This window comes from Delphinus delphis, chromosome 2 (genome assembly GCF_949987515.2).
Source record: "Delphinus delphis chromosome 2, mDelDel1.2, whole genome shotgun sequence".
In the NCBI taxonomy this organism is placed as follows: Eukaryota; Metazoa; Chordata; class Mammalia; order Artiodactyla; family Delphinidae; genus Delphinus; species Delphinus delphis.
The window spans coordinates 27,505,669-27,523,692 of NC_082684.1; the positions used below are offsets into that span (position 1 = coordinate 27,505,669).

Consider the following 18,024-nt stretch of genomic DNA (forward strand, 5'->3'; position numbering starts at 1 on the left):
TGTGAATGTACTAAATGCCACTGAGTTGTATACTTTAAAATGGTAAAAACAGTAAATTTTGTTATGTGTATTTTACCATAACTATAAAAAACAGTATCAGTAAACTTATTGTGATAATCATTTCATGATATATGTAAGTTAAATTACTATGCTGTACACCTTAACCTTGTACAGTGGTGTATGTCAATGATCTCTCTATAAAACTGGAAGAAAAAAACAAAATATAAACACATGTACACGTAATTCAAAAAAAAAAGAGGAAAAATAATTTAATAAGCAGAAAACAATTTAAGAAATCACAAATAATCCGTTCAAGTATAAAAAAATCAACAGAATATTCTCATGACCAAAGCCCTTTCCCTAACTAAATATGGTTATCACTTTCTGTAAGATGAGGTTATCAGGGCCATGCCCAGCCCTTCCCTCAGTGGGGAAGGTCACACCTACCTCCAATTACTCGAACATTGTTGTCCTTTGTCAGAATAGCCTCAGCATGGAATACCAAAACTGGAATTTTCCTGCAGCCTCCAGTCCACATGATACATGGATGATCTCTACAACCGTAATAAAAGACTTTATTAATTTACAGCTCAAAATCTGAATTAACAACTGAAGCAGATCAGTGTGGTTTGGTGCTTAGCACCTTTCCCCTTCTTCTGGAACAAGCATCCCAAATGTCCTATGGGAAACCATTCATCTCCCATTCTTAGTCAGATGGTCTGTTTAAGATTAACTCCGTTCCTGCTGTAGGGATGGGTCTTGACTGGCTTTAGCCAATCAGGGTTTTCCATCCCCCAGTTATAGTTACTGGCTCAGGGATGAGGACATAAACCAGCTGGAGCCAGTGTGTCAGGAGATATGTCATGTGACCCTCTAAGAAAGCGATGCTTTCTCTTCTGTAGCAGTTGCAGGAGAAATGGCCTCCTCCCCTTGATGGTGTAAGAGAATGAGGTCGGGCTTCCCTGGTGGCGCAGTGGTTGAGAGTCCGCCTGCTGACGCGGGGGACCCAGGTTCGTGCCCCAGTCCGGGAAGATCCCACATGCCGCGGAGCGGCTGGGCCCGTGCGCCATGGCCGCTGAGCCTGCGCGTCCGGAGCCTGTGCTCCGCAACGGGAGAGGCCACAACAGTGAGAGGCCCGTGTACCACACACACAAAAAAAGAGAATGAGGTCTGGAAGTGCAAGTGTCATTTTGTGACCTTGGAAGGAGAGCCTGGAGCTGTTGGTAAAGGAGAAAGTCTGCAGGAGCCTGACTGAAAGAACAAGAGAAATGAGATCCTGAGTGGTAAACGTGCAGTTGCAGAATCAAGTCTTTCCTAAATATGAGTTCATAAATTCCCTTTATTATTTAGGACAATTTATGTCTTAGTCCCTGGCACAAATAAGAATCCTAACTAAAATAGTCACAATAATTGACAGACCACTTTTACACCCTATAGTCCCTTTTTAAGCCAATTTGATGATCCATCCTAAGATTCTGAGCTAGGAATCCTAAATTAATACACGTACCCCCATTAAAACCACATATTTTAAAGGAAGCCTATACCAAACGGAACAATGTTTTCCTCCAGAAAAGGACCTCTGACTTTATTCTCTTCCTATCTTCCAGAAATCTCTGTTTAATCAATCTCAGACAGATGTGTATTTATTCACAGATGAGAAAAATCTCCAACTGCCTTAGTGCATGAAGGTAGGAAAGAAATGACCTGAGTCCCTACTATGTGTCAGGAATTACACTAAAAGCTTTCACATGTTATCTCACTTAATCCTCTTGCCTGCACTATGAACTGAAGAAAAAGTGTTCAGAGAGGTTGAGCAGTTTGCTTAAGGTCATACAACTGGTTAAGCAAAGGAACAGGTATTAGAACCCAAGTGTCTGTGCTCTTTCCACCCTTCCATCTCCCTAATCACCCATTTCAGTGATTTTTTTGTATAAACACCTTAAACTCAACCCTTTGGGAACTGAAATTAATCAATTCCTTTTATGGAATAAGATCCATTTAGCCAAGATTCAGGCTGCTCTCAAAAACTCACATGACCACACTCCTTAACAAAGGCCATACCACAAACCTCAGGGCCAAGTTAGACTCTCCCAATACAGGTTTAAACAGATCCATGCTTTGAATGCACAGGCTGCCAGGCTACCAATCTTAGAGGTGAGGCAGCCTTTAGACTCGGGGTGAGCTGCCAAGAGCTTTGTTGAGGAAAGCAGAGAAACCATACCTAGTTCACTTCCTGGTTTCTAGAAGTGGAATGTGGATGCTTATTTTTCTTGCAATTTGACTTGGGTGACAGCGCCCTTTTGTGAGAAATTGGTGTTTATAGGGTGCAAGAAGGGATTTTTTGTGTGTGGTTTGCTTGCTTTTTAATCTTAAACGCCTGTAAAATGTGGGTATAGGGCCAGATGACTCCTATGCTCTCTTCCAACTTGAATTTTTTTCACTATATTTCTAAGTCGGAGGACAGAGGAAAAATTAGGCAGCCTAAACTATCAAGTCTTAGACAGAAACCCTGGAAACTATCGAAAGCTCCTTGTCAATCCATCTCTAGCTGCAAACTGGCACCACTGTGCCTTAGCACTTACAAACAATGGATTACGGATAAAAGGTAAAAATGCCTGACAAGAGTCAGGAACACAATAAACATACACAGCTGAGAAGAGCCAAGCCCTTAACCGTAATGTCTACAGAAAGCCAAATCCCTGACACAGAATCTTTTCACTTACAACCTCTGAAAAGAGAAAAGAGGTAGCAGACAAATCATTAGTTCAGTAAGGTCGACCCAAACACACTTAAGGCAGACGTTGCATTGTCATTAAAAGCATGCTCCCACCAGGTGGTGCTAAAGGAAAAAGATTCAAAATGATTAGGAAGCTGAAAATTGGGACTTTAAATTTTCATTTACACCAGAAACTGGTACATTTTAAGAAATTATGCTTTTACAGACATAAAAGAACAAAAAACTTGGATGACTAATAACCAAAGTAGACCAGTTTTATGGTTTACTTTACTGAAAGCCTAAGAACGTTTTGGTTTTTAAGAAGCAATTTCATGTGGAATAGATATTATTCACTCCTGGGATCCAGCCTACATAACTCAAAGCCTCGGTGCCTCATTCATACCAATGTCCCTGCTGGAAATGCCTTCCCCACTTCTCTCTGTTCATTTAATCCCACTCTCTAAAGCCCAGCTCACCTCACCACCTCCTTGGAGCCTTCCTTAGCTCCTCCAGCCCACAGTGATGTATTTTTTCACTGAACTGTAGCACTCACTACATAATCATTTGTTGATGATCTTTGTAACTGATCTAAAGCCAGCTTTTACAATCAGAATTAAATTTTTTTTAATTCCTAAAGAAACCTTACATCAAATTAACGTTTCCACATCTCTATATAAATTTATATTTGGGAACCCCAAACAAAATACAGAAAAAGAGGCCCTTTACATTTACTATTTGAAATAATGCCATGCAAAACAAGGATGCCTGGACAGTTTCTAGCTCTAATGTCCAGGACTGCACGGCATCAATACTTTAATACAGCCTAGGATTCTGAGCAGATCTAGCAGATATCCATGGATATATATCTTTGGATCAAGTCAACATCCTTAGATGATTTAAGACCCTGTAACTTCCAAAACTTTAAAAATGTAAGCATGTTGTTCCAGGTGTGAACAAGATTGACTTAAGATTCCTAATGTATAAAACAAGTATCTGATAGACATGAGCTGATGGAACATTAACAATCAAAACTCAACAGTAGGAGTTTAAAAGGAAGAGGAGCCATAAGGTCTGTGAATTTGGATGGGGAGGGCGGGGGGAAGGTGGAATGACACCTATATTTTCACTAACTTCTACTAGAAATTTAATGTTTCTCAATTACGAATACAGGCACCAAACACAATAATAATAGTATTACCTGTGTTTTTGACTCTATCTGAAATTACAGATTTTATTATACCAAATTACAGTTGTTGCAGACATCTCAAAATATCACTGACATTTATCACTGCTTATAAGTTATGGTAGTTATTAAAACTGCCACTAGATCACCTGTGATTACAGTCGTCTCATCTGGTGTGATGAGGATGGACAACAATTTGGCAACTCTCCACTCTCAAGCAATCATTCAGCTACCAAATGGTGACATTCCACAGTGGTGATCCAGACATCTATGATGTTTCTTGGTATTTCCCACTTTTAATTGTTAATCAAAGACCACCCAAGTATGATGGTCTTATGCAAACTAAGCAAAAACAGTCTTCATGTTCCTGTCTTTAGAAAATAAAATCTAACTTTCTCATGTTTTAAATGAATGATCTTGTTATTTAATGTATTAATAAAAACGTACATATTATTATACCACAAGTTTGGTTTTTTAAAAAATCCTGATAACTGCACCTCAATGCAATTGGTATTCTTTGTAATGAAATGTATTTTAAGCACTTAAAAGACCTAAGGTGATCTAAAGCAGGAAGCCTCCATTTATTTACTCAATAAGTTAGTCACTCAGTCAGCAAGCATTTATTGAGTGCTTACTAAAATATTAGGTTGAACCACCTACAATTCTCAATATTTGACTGTTTTTGACCTACCAAAATAGCAATTTCATACAGTTCAACCTAATACTTGTTGGGCCCAACCTATAAGACCACTAATAAAAGAGACAGTCATGAAGTAAAAGATCTTGAATCAGAAAGACTGATGTTTGAAGCAGAAGTTAAAATTTTTGTGAAGTGGGTAAGAGGCAGCACACAGAAAACAAAAAGTCACAAGAAGGCAAAGTGACAAGAGAGAATTATCCATTTAATTATCCTGAATGAGAATGACCCAAATATATCAAATCTCTATTATTTTCTATGATCTAATAGTGATGAGAAGCCTTTCCCCAAAGCTTTACTAATGCTTCAATAATTTTTTTTCAAATTACATTAAATAATGTAATCTTCTACTTTATAATAAGAAATGCACTTTAAATTCAATATAAAATCCAATAAAAATAATGCCTCAACATTTGTATGGCACGTTATCATGTAAAAGTCATTTCATACACATTATTCTATTTGATCCTAACTATACCCCCAAAAACAGCCTGCGAGGGGCTTCCCTGGCGGCGCAGTGGTTAAGAATCCTCCTGCCAATGCGGGGAACATGGGCTCGATCCCTGTTCCAGGAAGATTCCACATGCCGTGGAGCAACTAAGCCCGTGCGCCACAACTACTGAGGTTGTGCTCTAGAGCCCGCAAGACACAACTACTGAGCCTGCGTGCTACAAATACTGAAGCCTGTGCGCCTAGAGCCCATGCTCCACAACAAGAGAAGCCACTACAGTAAGAAGCCGCGCATTGCAATGAAGGGTAGCCCCCAGCTCGCCGCAACTAGAGAAAGCCCACGTGCAGCAATGAAGACCCAACACAGCCAAAAATAAATAAATTAAATAAATAAATTGTAAAAAGAAAGAAAAAAAAACAGCCTGGGAGATATCATCCCCACTTTTCAGGTTACATAGCACATGGATCCTAGTGGACTTATATAGAGAATCTTAAAAATTAATGTTACCTTTAAGCCAGATTCTCTCTTTATTCTCTGTGCAAGTAATAATTAATGTTAAAGGAGGCAAAACATCTAAGTGCTTCAAAATCCAGGAAAGCTAGGTCTGAATCTCAATTTATCACTCTCTGTGCATCCCTGAGGAAGTTCTTTGATATTTGTGGGGCTGAACTTAATAAAGTGGGAATAATAACATCTTTAGATTAAATGAGATACAGCAGTTAAAGCTCTTACCGTCACCTATAACAGCTACACTTATCACTATCATTCATTTATATTATTATGAGAATCCAGCAATGAAGAAACTTGACTCTTATCTAAAAGAACTCAGGAAAGCCATGTCTCAACAGACTCAGCACAGGCTACAGAATTCTAATGTCCTGCTCCACACTTACTCAAATAACTTCTTTTTTTTTTAAATTTATTTATTTATTTATTTTTGCCTGTGTTGGATCTTCATTGCTGCGTGCAGGCTTCCACGGCGAGTGGGGGCTACTCTTTGTTGCGGTGCGTGGGCTTCTTATGCGGTGGCTTCTCTTGTTGTGGAGCACGGGCTCTAGGCGCGTGGGCTTCAGTAGTTGCAGCACGTGGGCTCAGTAGTTGTGGCTCGCGGGCTCCAGAGCGCAGGCTCAGTAGTTGTGGCGCATGGACTTAGCCACTCCGCAGCATGTGGGATCTTCCCGGACCAGGGCTCGAACCCATGTCCCCTGCCTTGGCAGGTAGATTCTTAATCACTACACCACTAGGGAAGCCCTCAAATAACTTCTTATTATCACCATTCTATCATCCTAAAGGCTTTTGAGAAAACACCCAATGTCACAGAATTGAGAGACCTACTTTTCTTCAATATCTAAAAATTTCAAAATCTCCTGTTAGGAGCTCTTATCAAGAGTTGACTAAGAGCTACTACCTGCAACGTCTAGAGCTGATGTTCACTCATGAACCCAGAAACAGAGCCTTATCTCATTTCAGAGAGCTGATGGTCACTCAATAATAAGATCTTGAATTAGACCATGTATGAAAACTAAAACCAGAGTCAGACAACACCAAAGGAAGGATATTGGGTAAAAGAGGATTTGAGTAAAAGAGAACTATTTTCCATTCTGAACGCAAAGGGTCAAAAGCAGGCTTGCTATTACTTACTCTTGGCTTACCGCCTCCTCATCCTCTGAGGATGATGCTGTTTCCTCCAGGTCCCGGGCCATCACGACTGGCATTTCCTTTAGAGTTTGTCATGCAGTCAGCAGACGGGGGCCTCAGAGACCTTTCCTTGCAGATTCACTGGATCATACAATTTGGGTGGCACAGATTCCTGCAAGAAAGCCAAAAGACCTGAAACACAATGCAGTTGTCTTTTTGTTCATTACTGCTGATGATCTTCCAAGTAATGAAAATGAATTATTTACCTAAATAGTGTCAAACCTCTAGAGGCTTACCTTCTCTCACAGTGCTTCACAAATGCCACAAAAATCAAGATTTTTTTTTCAAACATACTGTCTGCCCTCTGTATTTGAAGAGCTGCTGTGAAGTTTCAGTTTCTCGTTTTTCTTTTACATACTAAATCTAACGTGCAACAAAAGGATACACTTACTTAAGAAAGTCTGAGGTAGGTGGCTGATTGCCTAAAACATAGACTCCTTGCTAGAAAATCCTGACGTGAGTTAAAAATAAAAACGCAAGTATTAAGATCCTTGCAAACATTTCTTTAGATTCTATGCCAATCACAGGTAAAATACTCTCATGTTTCCGCTAAAACAAATTCAACCACTAAACCAAAAAATGAATATATTCTGCTGAATCAAGGTCATAAATAGCTGGGGAAAAAAAAAACTGTCCTTTCACACTCTCAAAAATTATTCGCCCTTACTAAAAATCACAAACTATGATCCAAATATCAAATAGACATTAAAATTAGCATATTTCTAACTTAAAATATTTTTAATAGAGAAAAGGTACATGTTCATTGCGTGTCTTTTTGGATGGAATAGAAATTACAGGTAAAGAAAATGAAAATGTTTTAATGACCATATTCCCATTACTCAGAGATAACCACTTAATGTCCATCTTTCCAAACCTCATTTTTCAATGCATTAATATATGTGATAAGAACGTAAATAGGGCAAAAAATGCCAATTCCGATAACGATCCTTACACATATTCAGCGAAATGGGCAATATCTAACAATCTCAAAGGCGTTCTTCCGAGTATCCCCAACGGGACCTCTCAGTATTTCCCCAAATGTTGCAAGTCCCTTAAATTAATACAAAACAAACAAAACCTCCAAGCGAGGAAGGGATGCCAACCAGTCCTAGGCTGCCAGCAGAGCAGGGAGAGACAGGGCGATCGGAAGAAGATTAAGGGCACTCGCCCAAGGAGCGTCCTCGCCCTAAAGGGATCGGGCCCTCAGTCCCACCCCCGGCTCACTCCAATCCAGGTAGGTCCTCAGATGCTCCCTACAGTAAGGACGCGGGAGACTCCGCCGCAGAGATTCAGCCCAGCGCGCCCGGAAGCCAGCAGCTGCTCCCGGACTCTGAGAGAGAAGTGCAGCGGATGGCGCCCGCCCAGACTTGGGAGCGCATCTCCCTCGGGTAGAGGAATGCGCTGGCGCAGGCGTTTACCTGTTTCATCTGCCCATGGCTCGGGGCGGGCAGGCGGGGACAGCGCTCGGCGCCTACCTCCCTCCTCCTTCCCCAGCCCGGCTCAAGGCGGCCGCCGACCACTGCTTCCCCCGTTACTACAACAACCAAAAAGCAACCGCCCGCTCGGAGCCACTGCGCAGGCGCCCGCCACCCGGCGCGGACAACGCTCGGCTTCGGGCGCGGACAATTGTCGTCACCGCCGCGCGGCGCAGGCGCAGGGCCCTGCTTTCCGCAGAAGTCTTGACTTCTTTTTTCCGCTCTTTTTACCTCCGCCGCAAAAAGATTGGCTTCGAACCTGGAGTTCTTCCGCCACGCTCAACACGAGGGGTCACTGCAAGAGTGGCGTACCGGGGGTGTGGCTTGGGCAGCGGCAACCGCTGATTGGCAGTGAAGGGGTTCACGCCCCATCTCCTGCTCGAGCAGAACGAGAACAGCCAATCAGAGCGAGGACTGATGGAAACGACCCAATCCTGGAGACGGGCTGAGAGTGGAGGCGGGGACAAGTGGTTCAGGTGGATTCAGGGCTGGAACTGTGCTGGGGAAGCTTCTTGCTCTTGCTGCTGCTGCTGCTGTTCTTGGGAGTCCAATCGCTAGGTAAGGTGAATGTGGAGGAGAAGAGGTAGGTGTCTGTGTGGCATCTGATTGAGAGGATCCGGACAGTCTGGAAAAATGGATGTGGGATAGAAGGAAGATACCAGGGAGGCCACCTTGTGGGGGAAAAGAGGTTCCGGAGACCAAGAGAAGAGGGAGCTGGGAAGATGAAGAAGGCTTGATAGGTTCGGAACTAGTGAATGGATGAACGAATGAGCGGCCACTCTGAGCCTAGCACGGTGCAAGGAACCTTTACTTTCTCATGTAATTCTTATAATAACCCTTGAGATAGGTATTTTTAATCTCCATTTTGCAGGTAAGGAAACCTAGGCTGTAAAGTGTAAATTACTTGCCCACGGTCACACAGTTACTAAATGGTAGGGCCAAGAAAGGAACCTCTCACTGCCAACTCTACTAAACACCACACCTTTGCTGGCCTGGGCCAGGGTGTTGGATGCTCTAGGGGCCCTCCAAAGCTTTAGGGAAATAGTGCTGAAGGATTGGCAGAGCAGTTCGGAAGAGTGCTCAGGCTCTGTTCATCAGCTATCTGCTGGGGTTTCTGAGAGCTTCTGTGAAACAGGCATAAGTTCTGTCAAAGAGGGAGGCCATCCATGCGGCTTTTCTGACCCTGAGAGAGCCTGAGTCTCCTGCCGAAGGAGGGTGAGAAAACAAGGAGGATGGCAGGGGAGGGGAGTGTGCACATCTTGGCCCATGCTGTAACTGCCTGTGATTCCAGTAGAACCCCATTCTCTCTGGACTTGGACAGAGTCCACTTTTGTGACCCATTTTCACTGAGCAATTCACCCATTGACCCTTCCTCCTCTAGGGCTCTTTGTTTTTTGGTGCTTCACACTGTCTTGAGCCATTGCTGACTTTAATATCTGTTTCAGCTGGGTAGTGTAGGAACATAACGAAACATCTACTGCCGAAGTGACAAAGGAAGCCTGATAATTTATCGCCACTTCAGGCCCAAGAAATTAACCTGACAACAGATAAACCATGGGCCAAGAAAACATAACGAAGGTGGCAAGAAGCAATTCCATGATAAGATTTTTTTTATCTACATGGTTTTTACTTAAACCAAGCTGAGTGCTCAGCAAGGGTTGATCTAGGTTTTGTTTTTTAAACAAAAAGTACATGACCTGATGGTATTTTCTATACAAGTTGAAGACAAGTTGAAGACAGAAGTGGCTGTGTCTTCCTCAAAAATGGAAACTTCATCAAAATATTCTCAAACAGTTAGACAGTCTTGCAACACATAGACCAACAGACCATGCTTCGTATCTCAGCTCTGCCATCTATTACTGTGTAACCTCAAGCCAGTCACTTACCTCTCTGTGCCAACCCTCATCTGTAAAATGGAAATATTAAGTGTATCCACCTTGTTTAAGGATTAAATGAGATAATATATGATAGGTACTTGGCACAGTGCATGGCATATACAGGTGGTCAATAACTGTTAGCTATTGTAATAGCTAACCCAACACCAACATTGCTGTTTCCTTCTCCATATGATTTTCTTACTAGTTCTCAAGTCACTGCAATTTATTTATTTTTAGATTGTTCTCCTAGTTCACGGACGATGGTGTACCTGAGAACCACAGTAGAGAAAACTTAAGGATGTAAATATTGCCCTCACACCATAGATTCCACTCAAATGTACAAGGCTTTTCTGTGCTTGGAAGGATCTGTCACCAGTAGCCAGGCAGGTATCTGTTAGTAGATTTATAGTCACCTTTGAGCCACTTGCATTACAAAGGAATGACATGAAACGCCAGGCTAGAAGTAAAGGTCTCAGGGGACTGATTCCAGCCAAGAAAGAGAGTTCTGATTTAAGCTAATATTTTTGGAGAAATTCCTTAGACAAAAATAAGCACTGTGCTCCTTATTGCAAAGTATACTGTTGACTCACCACTATTAGTATGACTAAATATTGAGACCAATTTCTGTAAGTCTTACACCGAAGTCCATTTTACTTCTTTATAGTGATATTTGTACACCTCCCTTTCTCCTGTTCCCTTTCTTCTCTCCATTTTTTCCACTGGTTTTGTCATTTTTACCCACTGCATTATTTAGCGTTTTTCACTCTGGGTAAAGGTCAGCACACTTTGATTTAAGGTAGATATTCAAAGGCAGTGTGCGAACGCTGTGAAGGGTAACTGGGATTGGATGAGCCTCAGGTACTTGGAGAGGAGTTTATGAAATGATTGATCAAGTAAGCTTAGTACAGCCCTCATGGGTGGGACACAGGTTAACTACAGAGGAGAGTGAGCTTATGGTTGAAGTACACTAACCATCTGTTGTCTCGTGCCCTTTGCCTTTGTTTCCAAAGCAAAAAGCCCTCTCAGATTTGAGGGGAGCCATGAGCCGGTTCCTGAATGTGTTACGAAGCTGGCTGGTTATGGTGTCCATCATCGCCATGGGGAACACGCTACAGAGCTTCCGAGACCACACCTTTCTCTATGAAAAGCTCTACACTGGCAAGCCAGACCTCGGTAAGAAAGCAAAGACCTTCATCCTTTGTGGGAGTGGCTTAAATTGTGGTTCCCACGTCTGGCTATACATTAGAATAACCTAGAAAAACTAAAATCAAACAAAGCACAGGTGGCCATTTCCCTCTCCAGACCTACTTACTGAACCTTTCACCCCCTGGGTGGGGCCCAGGAGTCTTTTTTAAAAACTTCCCAGGTGAATCTGATGCTGCCTAATCTAGCCTTAGGCAGCCAATAGAGTAAGAGATGTGGTGGATAGCACTTGGTCCTTTCTTCCCCCAAGCTTCTCTGAATACCTTTTCATTCATTTTACACTGCCCTAGGTAGCTAGTCTGTACAAAAAGCATTACAAGGGCAAGTGAGGAAACAGTTCCTTGGTGATTCTGTGGTGCCCGACTAGAAAACCATAAAGAAGCTTTTCATATTAGCTCAGCCCCCTTTCAGAAATCAGATCGTGGCGCACATGGTTTATACCCTACGTTGCAGATGGAGAATTACTAATCCAAGGTCTTCTCAAACCTTGACATAGACCTGAGAAGACATCCCAAATCCCTCCAAGTTGGTCTCCCAAATTGAACTTGCGCGGGCGCATGGCGGCCTCTCCCAGTGTCCTGAGCCTCTCTGCTGAGCGTTTCTGCACACTTCAGCTTGCACTTTGTTGCACTAATGTGTGGGGAGGCTTGAGCTGCAGCACCATTTCACAGTAGCTGATAATTCTGTGTCACATTTATAGCTAACCCAGATTCAGGCTCTGACCTAACTCATTTTTCTGTAATATCTGAGTATAAAATGAAACTAAGTAGGCTAAGGCTCACTTTGAACAAATCTCAAATACAATGGGTGTAAAGAACCTGGAAAAGTGGGCAGGACAGTTCCACTTTTCACCCTCCAGTGCAGTTCTCAGATGCTCCAGGAACCCTGTATAGGTTCACAGGGTTTAAAGGATGTCTGGTCTAGCCCTTTGAATTTAAAGTTGACACAGAGAAGCCCAGGGGTAGAAAATGCCTCCTCCCTCATGACCTGGGGACTGTCCTGGTACTTTTCTGATCATAGCAGGACCCCGGAGCATCCCGTTCACCTGATGCCTAATTTAGTTAGGGTTGGTGAGATATTCCACTTCTGTATCTCACTCACTAGAGGAATTTCCTGCCTTTTAATCAGAAGAGCTATCAAAATGCTTTATAAAGAATGTTGCCCTCCAGGGCTAACCGTTAGATATTTGTTTGGTATATGGAATTTTTTCTCACCTTACTACTATCTAAAGGTCTTCAAGGTTGTGAATTTGGTATTGCCGTCTGGTTTCCCAAAGGCTGAAAAATCCTTAAAGCAAAATCCTGAAAGACCTTTCAGTTGTCAATGTTGTCCCTGAAAATTTCTCTTGCTCAGTAGACCAGCAAAGAATGTATCTTTGCTTTCACCGTGTTGGTATTCCCCCTCCCCACTACTGGATGCCTTAGATCAATGCCGGTACAGTAATACCACCAAGGCCAGGGAGGTTTTAGAAAATACCAGGTGGGCCCTGGGCCCACCTCCAGAGTGTATGATTTAACTGTTCTGGTACCCAGGTCGTGGTAGTTTTATAAAATGTCTTCAATTGATGCTAATAAACGTCCAGGGTCAAGAAGCACTGTTATGATGGACTGTGATGCATACTCGGGACAATACAGCAGTGCCAGGATGAAGCTAGCAAAAGCAGCGTGGCCCCAGCAAACGCCAAAGAAACAGTGCTTTGTTCCCTTCCCACATGCACAGGAAACCAGCCTGGTTAGGGCTTCGTTCACATAAGATTCAGCAGACCCAGGGACTTGGGTCTCTTAAAGACCAAGTGTGGGCATCTAGATGGAGCCCAGTATTGCTGAGTTATCTCCTGTATCAGCCTTGAAAGTCTGCTGACCTCCTAGGCATCTTGTATTGACAGAACCACTCTCCACCACGTTTCCCCAAACCTGTCCGGATCCAGGTTCACTGGGCTTTGCCAACACCAGAGCGGCTTCCAGGGCAGAGCCGTAAACTACTGCAACCAGGAGTTACTGCCTAAGTGGGCTGTCTGTTGGGCTCCTACTCTTGGAACTCGCCCACCCAGCTGTAGGCGTTTGAAGAGGAGCTGAGCCAGTTCTCATTCTGGAACTCTTTCCATTCCTTCTAGTTCCCATGTGCAGCACCAGAGCCTCCTCTGTGCCCAGCCAAGGGGAGTTCAGGCCTAGCTCCCTGCCCCCTTCAGTGAAGTAGGAAGAGTTTGGAGGGAACCCTGACCCTCCCTTCTCAACACTCTTGCTTTTTTCTGCTGCACAGTGAATGGCCTCCAAGCTCGGACCTTTGGAATCTGGACACTACTCTCATCAGTGATTCGCTGCCTCTGCGCCATCGACATTCACAACAAGATGTACGTAAGAAAGGGAAGAGCGTTAGCTGCCTTCTGTTGGAAATCAGGTGCTAAGCATACACACTGTGGTCCTCTCTTGGAGACCCGTTAATTTTGATACATTAGCCTTGGATGTGGATAATAAAAGGTTAATAGGTTCCATTCCTTCCAGGCCTAAAAAACATAATAGGCCTGAAGGTCTTTAAAGTTTGAAAATTCTTTGAAACTGACATAGCAAACTGGTTATGTCATGATCCAGTAGCCTGCGTCATACCCCTCTACTTCTTTACTAAAGAGTCAGCCTTTCTTTTACTTTCTTTTACACAGGTAGTGTGCTCTTTTTAGAGAGGCCATGACATACCTTATTCTTACATTCCTCCTTGAGAAGCAGGAATGAACAGAAATCACAATCCATGAAAAAAATGAGCCCACAAGTTAAATGGTTGTATGCTTTATGCAGAGTCAGGAGGTGGGGGTGACAGAGAACCCAGGACTCCTCTGTATTCTGCCTCTTCAGGGGACTCACATGGACTAATGTGGAACAGTTGCAAGCAATCACAGCCTCTGGTCTAGATAATGTTGTAACCCGTGCCGGCCACTGGAGGGGGCTCGAGCTTTCTTCCCAACAGCAGTCATCACCACAGTCAAGGTGGAAAGTTTGCTCAGGTCCCCAGGTGAGGCCACCAAAACACCAGCTTCATACTATTGTCTTACCGAGACTCTCAGCATCTGGGCAAGAGAGGAGATAATGATATTTATTGAGCCCCTCTTATTATGCCAGATGCTTCCATCCACATGGCCTTGATGAAGTCTCCTCTTAGTAGCCCTGGGAAGCAGTGATTTTCATTGCTGATTCTGTAGATCTACATATAAGAGACCCAACTAATTTAAATTGAGGAAGACTGACTCAAGTAGGATTTGAAGCAGGGCTATTAGCACTGCGATCTCTCCAGCTTTATTTTTTCATATTTTTGAACCTGAAACTGGTGTACTTGTTCTAGATTGACACGTATTTTTGGAAGCAGTGCAGTGTAATGGAAACAGCCTGGGGCCCGAGAATGAAAACAAGAAAATAGGCTCCGGTTTCAGTTCTATTGATAACTAGCTTTGTAGCAGCAAGTGCATTATAGATCTTCTCTGCATCTTGGTCACGTCATGTATAAAATGAGACTGGTATATCTGTTCTGCCTCTCAGGGTGATTGGGGGGAAGTAAGGGCTGAATAATCATTTTAAAGGCCTTTACCATGATGAAGAACTGCTGTCAAGTATAAGGGGTATGTCTTTTGCTCGCTGTGCTTTGGGGATGAGGAGAGACAGCTGAGACTTACCTTTACCTCTTTACCCTTTCATTACCCCTTCACTCAACACAGGACAGCTGCAAATGCTGACTTCTGTTTCCAGCATTTTTTGAAAGCCCGGGACTTTGGTCCAAGACCTTCTGATATGCACTCTGATTCTATTCCCAACCTAACTGGAAACTCAAAAGCAACTCCCAGCTGCTCTCACTTTCTGAGACAGTCTGTTCTCAGAAATTCTGCCTATTTAATGTGTATATCTCTAAATAAACCTGCTTTCACTTAAAAAAAAAAGACAACTCCCATACATACGTATTTACTAAGTGTCTAAAAACATGCACAGGAATGATAAAAATCAAACTTAACATATTCCTTCTGGGGAAAAGGAGGCAGAAGAATGGGATCAGGGTGGGAAAAGGATACACAGGAGGCTTTAACTGAAATATGAATATTTTATTTCTTAGAAAAAAAGTATCTGAAGCAAAAATGTCAAAATATTCAGATTTTTTTGTATATTTGAAGTATTTCATAATTTTTTAAATTTCTTAGTTAAAAAAAAGGTACCAGCAATCTAAGTGGTCGGTCATCCTCTCTTCTCCACCTCCTTGTCAAAGCCGAGGAACAAGTCCTCTTCCCATGAGGGTGTCACTGTGTCCTCCATCTGACCATCTTGCTAGGTTAAGATGCAAAATATCCACCCCACGTTGCAAGAGCATCTAAAGGCCCCAGAAAGGTCCTTGCTACCCTTTCCCCACACATGCCCTTCGTTCTATGGCATCCATCATGTGAGCGCTGACCAGCCCCTGGCCAAACATCTGCCACGCGGGCTTGGACTAGAGTCAAGCCAATTTGAGTAAGTAGAATACGTAAGCATGATTGGTCCAGAATTGTCTACAGTGCCTAGGATTGCCATACTGCAGACTCTGCTCTGCTATTGCTGGCTTCACCACCTTGCTAAGTAAGACTTGCAGAGGCCCTCTGGTTGCCTGGACCATTCCCCTCTCAGTTTGGCAGTTGAAATCTTCAATTTTGCCCTAGATGTGAATAAATTGATGTGATCAAGCAGCCAGGTCTTTCCCAGGACCAAGTCTCCTTTTTCTTTAGCCATAGTCATTTCCTGGGTTTTGATTTGTGTGTTTCAAGTCTGATCACTGCTTTTCCTCTGCACTGAACAAGCTGTACCTTCAGTCCCGTTTCTGTCTGCTCCGCTGTAGGCTCTACCACATCACGCTCTGGACCTTCCTCCTCGCCCTGGGGCACTTCCTCTCCGAGTTGTTTGTATATGGGACCGCAGCTCCCACCATTGGCGTCCTGGCACCCCTCATGGTGGCAAGTAAGCATCCAGTGACCCTAGAACTCCTGCAGGAGCTGTCCCAGCCCTAGGGACGAGCCTCATACAAGCAGTGTAAGAAAATGCCGTGCTTATGTCAGCCACTAATCTTGTCTCTGTATTAAGGTTTCTCAATCCTGGGAATGCTAGTGGGGCTCCGGTACCTAGAAGCAGAACCAGGATCCAGACAGAAGAAGAGAAACTGAGGCCAACATCACCACGTCCGAGACTTCATCTTCCACCTTTGCCAGCCTCTTCCTTCACCCTCTTTGCTCTTAAATTTCTTTTCTGCTCCATCTTCCACTTCTAGGCCTTTCCTTTTTTTTTCTTTAATTTAAAACGTTTTAAGATATTTAAATATGCCTACGGCAAGTCGGTGCCATTTAAATGTATGTACCATTTAAAGAATCATTTGAAAGTGAATACTCTGTCCCTCCATCCAAATCAAGGAATCGCCGGCACATCGGAAGCCCGCTGTGTGCCCTTCCCCCGCCCGCAGCCTCTTCCAGGGCCCCTCTTCCGGCCTTCTGCTGTCTTCCTTTTATTTTCACCCGACGATTTGACTTGTATGGTGGGAACACGTGAACTGCGAAACTTAAAGCTGCTGGCACACCCACAGCAGCTGCCACCAAGGGCTGCTTCGAGGGGGTGTCGACCCACGTGGGGCTCCTCTCTGCTGCTGGACCCAGGACTCTGAGCCATCCAAGGGACAGGCGGCTCTTCTAAGAAGAAGGGCTCCCCTGCAAGTGAGCATGGCTCCTTACCCTTGTGCCTACAGGCGGATCAGGGTTGGAAGAGTCTGGGCTGTTTTTAGACCTTCCGGTCAGCTGTATTTGTGTAATGAGATTTGTAATAAATAGAAAAACCGTCTGCTCTGATCAGTCCTCGTACTTTGGCCTCCCCTAAGCCCAGAGCACTCCTGCCCCTCGTCTGAGGCCTAGCAGAGGAGAATCACAGCTTTCTGCTGGTCAAATATACCATGGGTAGGACAACTCAAGACTCAGGCAAACCTGGCTGCCTTTTGTCCCTTGCTCATTTCTTGGGAAGTCAAATCTTCCTCCTCTCCACCCCCACCTTAAAGATTCTGAGTTCACAGCTGAACAGCCAGGACCCTCTCTTGTTTTCTTCCCAAGGAAGAAACAGATTCTTGAGAAAGCAGAACCAGGCAGCATAGAAGAAACAGCCGTATGATCATGAAAAGAAGAACACTGGGGCCCAAGGACAAGGCACTGGAGAAGACTGCTGCCATCCAAACACAACCAAGTGTTTATTGAACACTTCCTGCATGCCGGACACGTGGGAAAGACAGATGAACGACCCAGGCAATGTCCCTGTAGTCAAGGAGACAGAGACAGACTATCAACAAGCCCATACCTGAAAGAACAACTCCAGACAGTGATAAGAACTCTAGAAAACAAGGTACTGTGATCAGGAAGGGGAGGGAGGTGCACAACTTAGATCATCGGGAAAAGCCTCCCTGAGGAGTTGGGATCTGAGTTGAGACTTAAATCGCAGGGATCATATGTCTTAAGATGTGAGGTGGGCATTTAGGGCAGAGGGAGCAGCAGCTAGTCTTGTTGAAGGACTACAATCACTGTAACTACAGCATGGTGAGGTTAGGGAGTGGAAGATAGGAGATGGAAGGGAGGCAGGGGGCTTGTGAGCACCTGACAGGAAGCTTGAAGTTGATACTTCAGTTGGGAATTCTCAGTCAGTTAAGGCTCTTTAGGTGAAAATCTTCCCTAACCTAGCTGAACTAATAAAGGTAA

General features: G+C 43.8%; 2 protein-coding genes across 10 annotated transcripts in view; one reads left to right on the forward strand and one right to left on the reverse strand.

The window, feature by feature from the left end:
* The window catches only part of TTLL5 (tubulin tyrosine ligase like 5), a 305,725-nt gene extending 297,216 nt beyond the window's left edge, over nt 1-8,509 (reverse strand). For 3 of the 7 annotated variants that reach the window (XM_060004154.1, XM_060004155.1, XM_060004151.1), the window contains exons 1-3: nt 8,164-8,508; nt 6,689-6,857; nt 448-554 (exon numbers count right to left, since the gene is read on the reverse strand). In XM_060004154.1, coding sequence (XP_059860137.1) covers nt 448-554; nt 6,689-6,762 — 181 coding nt within the window. In that variant the 5' untranslated portion in view covers nt 6,763-6,857; nt 8,164-8,508. Of the gene's footprint in view, nt 1-447; nt 555-6,688; nt 6,858-8,163 lie in introns of all 7 variants that reach the window. The other 4 variants (XM_060004156.1, XM_060004153.1, XM_060004157.1 and 1 more) reach the window with 3 other exon arrangements.
* A 155-nt stretch (nt 8,510-8,664) lies between these two features.
* Nucleotides 8,665-18,006, forward strand: ERG28 (ergosterol biosynthesis 28 homolog). Of its 3 annotated transcripts, none has more exons than XM_060004160.1 (5): nt 8,666-8,778; nt 11,108-11,270; nt 13,560-13,650; nt 14,147-14,303; nt 15,001-15,196. In XM_060004160.1, the coding sequence occupies exons 2-5, from the start codon at nt 11,138-11,140 to the stop codon at nt 15,016-15,018; spliced, it is 399 nt and encodes a 132-aa protein (XP_059860143.1). In that variant the 5' UTR covers nt 8,666-8,778; nt 11,108-11,137; the 3' UTR covers nt 15,019-15,196. The 3 variants fall into 3 exon arrangements, with proteins under 3 accessions (XP_059860141.1, XP_059860143.1, XP_059860142.1); XM_060004159.1 differs by lacking the exons at nt 14,147-14,303; nt 15,001-15,196 and adding exons at nt 16,140-16,258; nt 16,382-18,006 and having other exon boundaries at nt 8,673-8,778; XM_060004158.1 differs by lacking the exon at nt 14,147-14,303 and having other exon boundaries at nt 8,665-8,778; nt 15,001-16,095.
* The last annotated feature ends 18 nt before the right edge of the window (nt 18,007-18,024 follow it).

Excerpts from the sequence above, each read along its gene's own strand:
- ERG28 (XM_060004158.1), top strand. The coding sequence starts at position 11,138 with ATGAGCCGGTTCCTGAATGTGTTACGAAGCTGGCTGGTTATGGTGTCC. Across the intron at positions 11,271-13,559 it reads CACTGGCAAGCCAGACCTCG|TGAATGGCCTCCAAGCTCGG; the intron begins GTAAGAAAGCAA and ends TCTGCTGCACAG. Across the intron at positions 13,651-15,000 it reads ATCGACATTCACAACAAGAT|GACAGCTGCAAATGCTGACT; the intron begins GTACGTAAGAAA and ends CACTCAACACAG.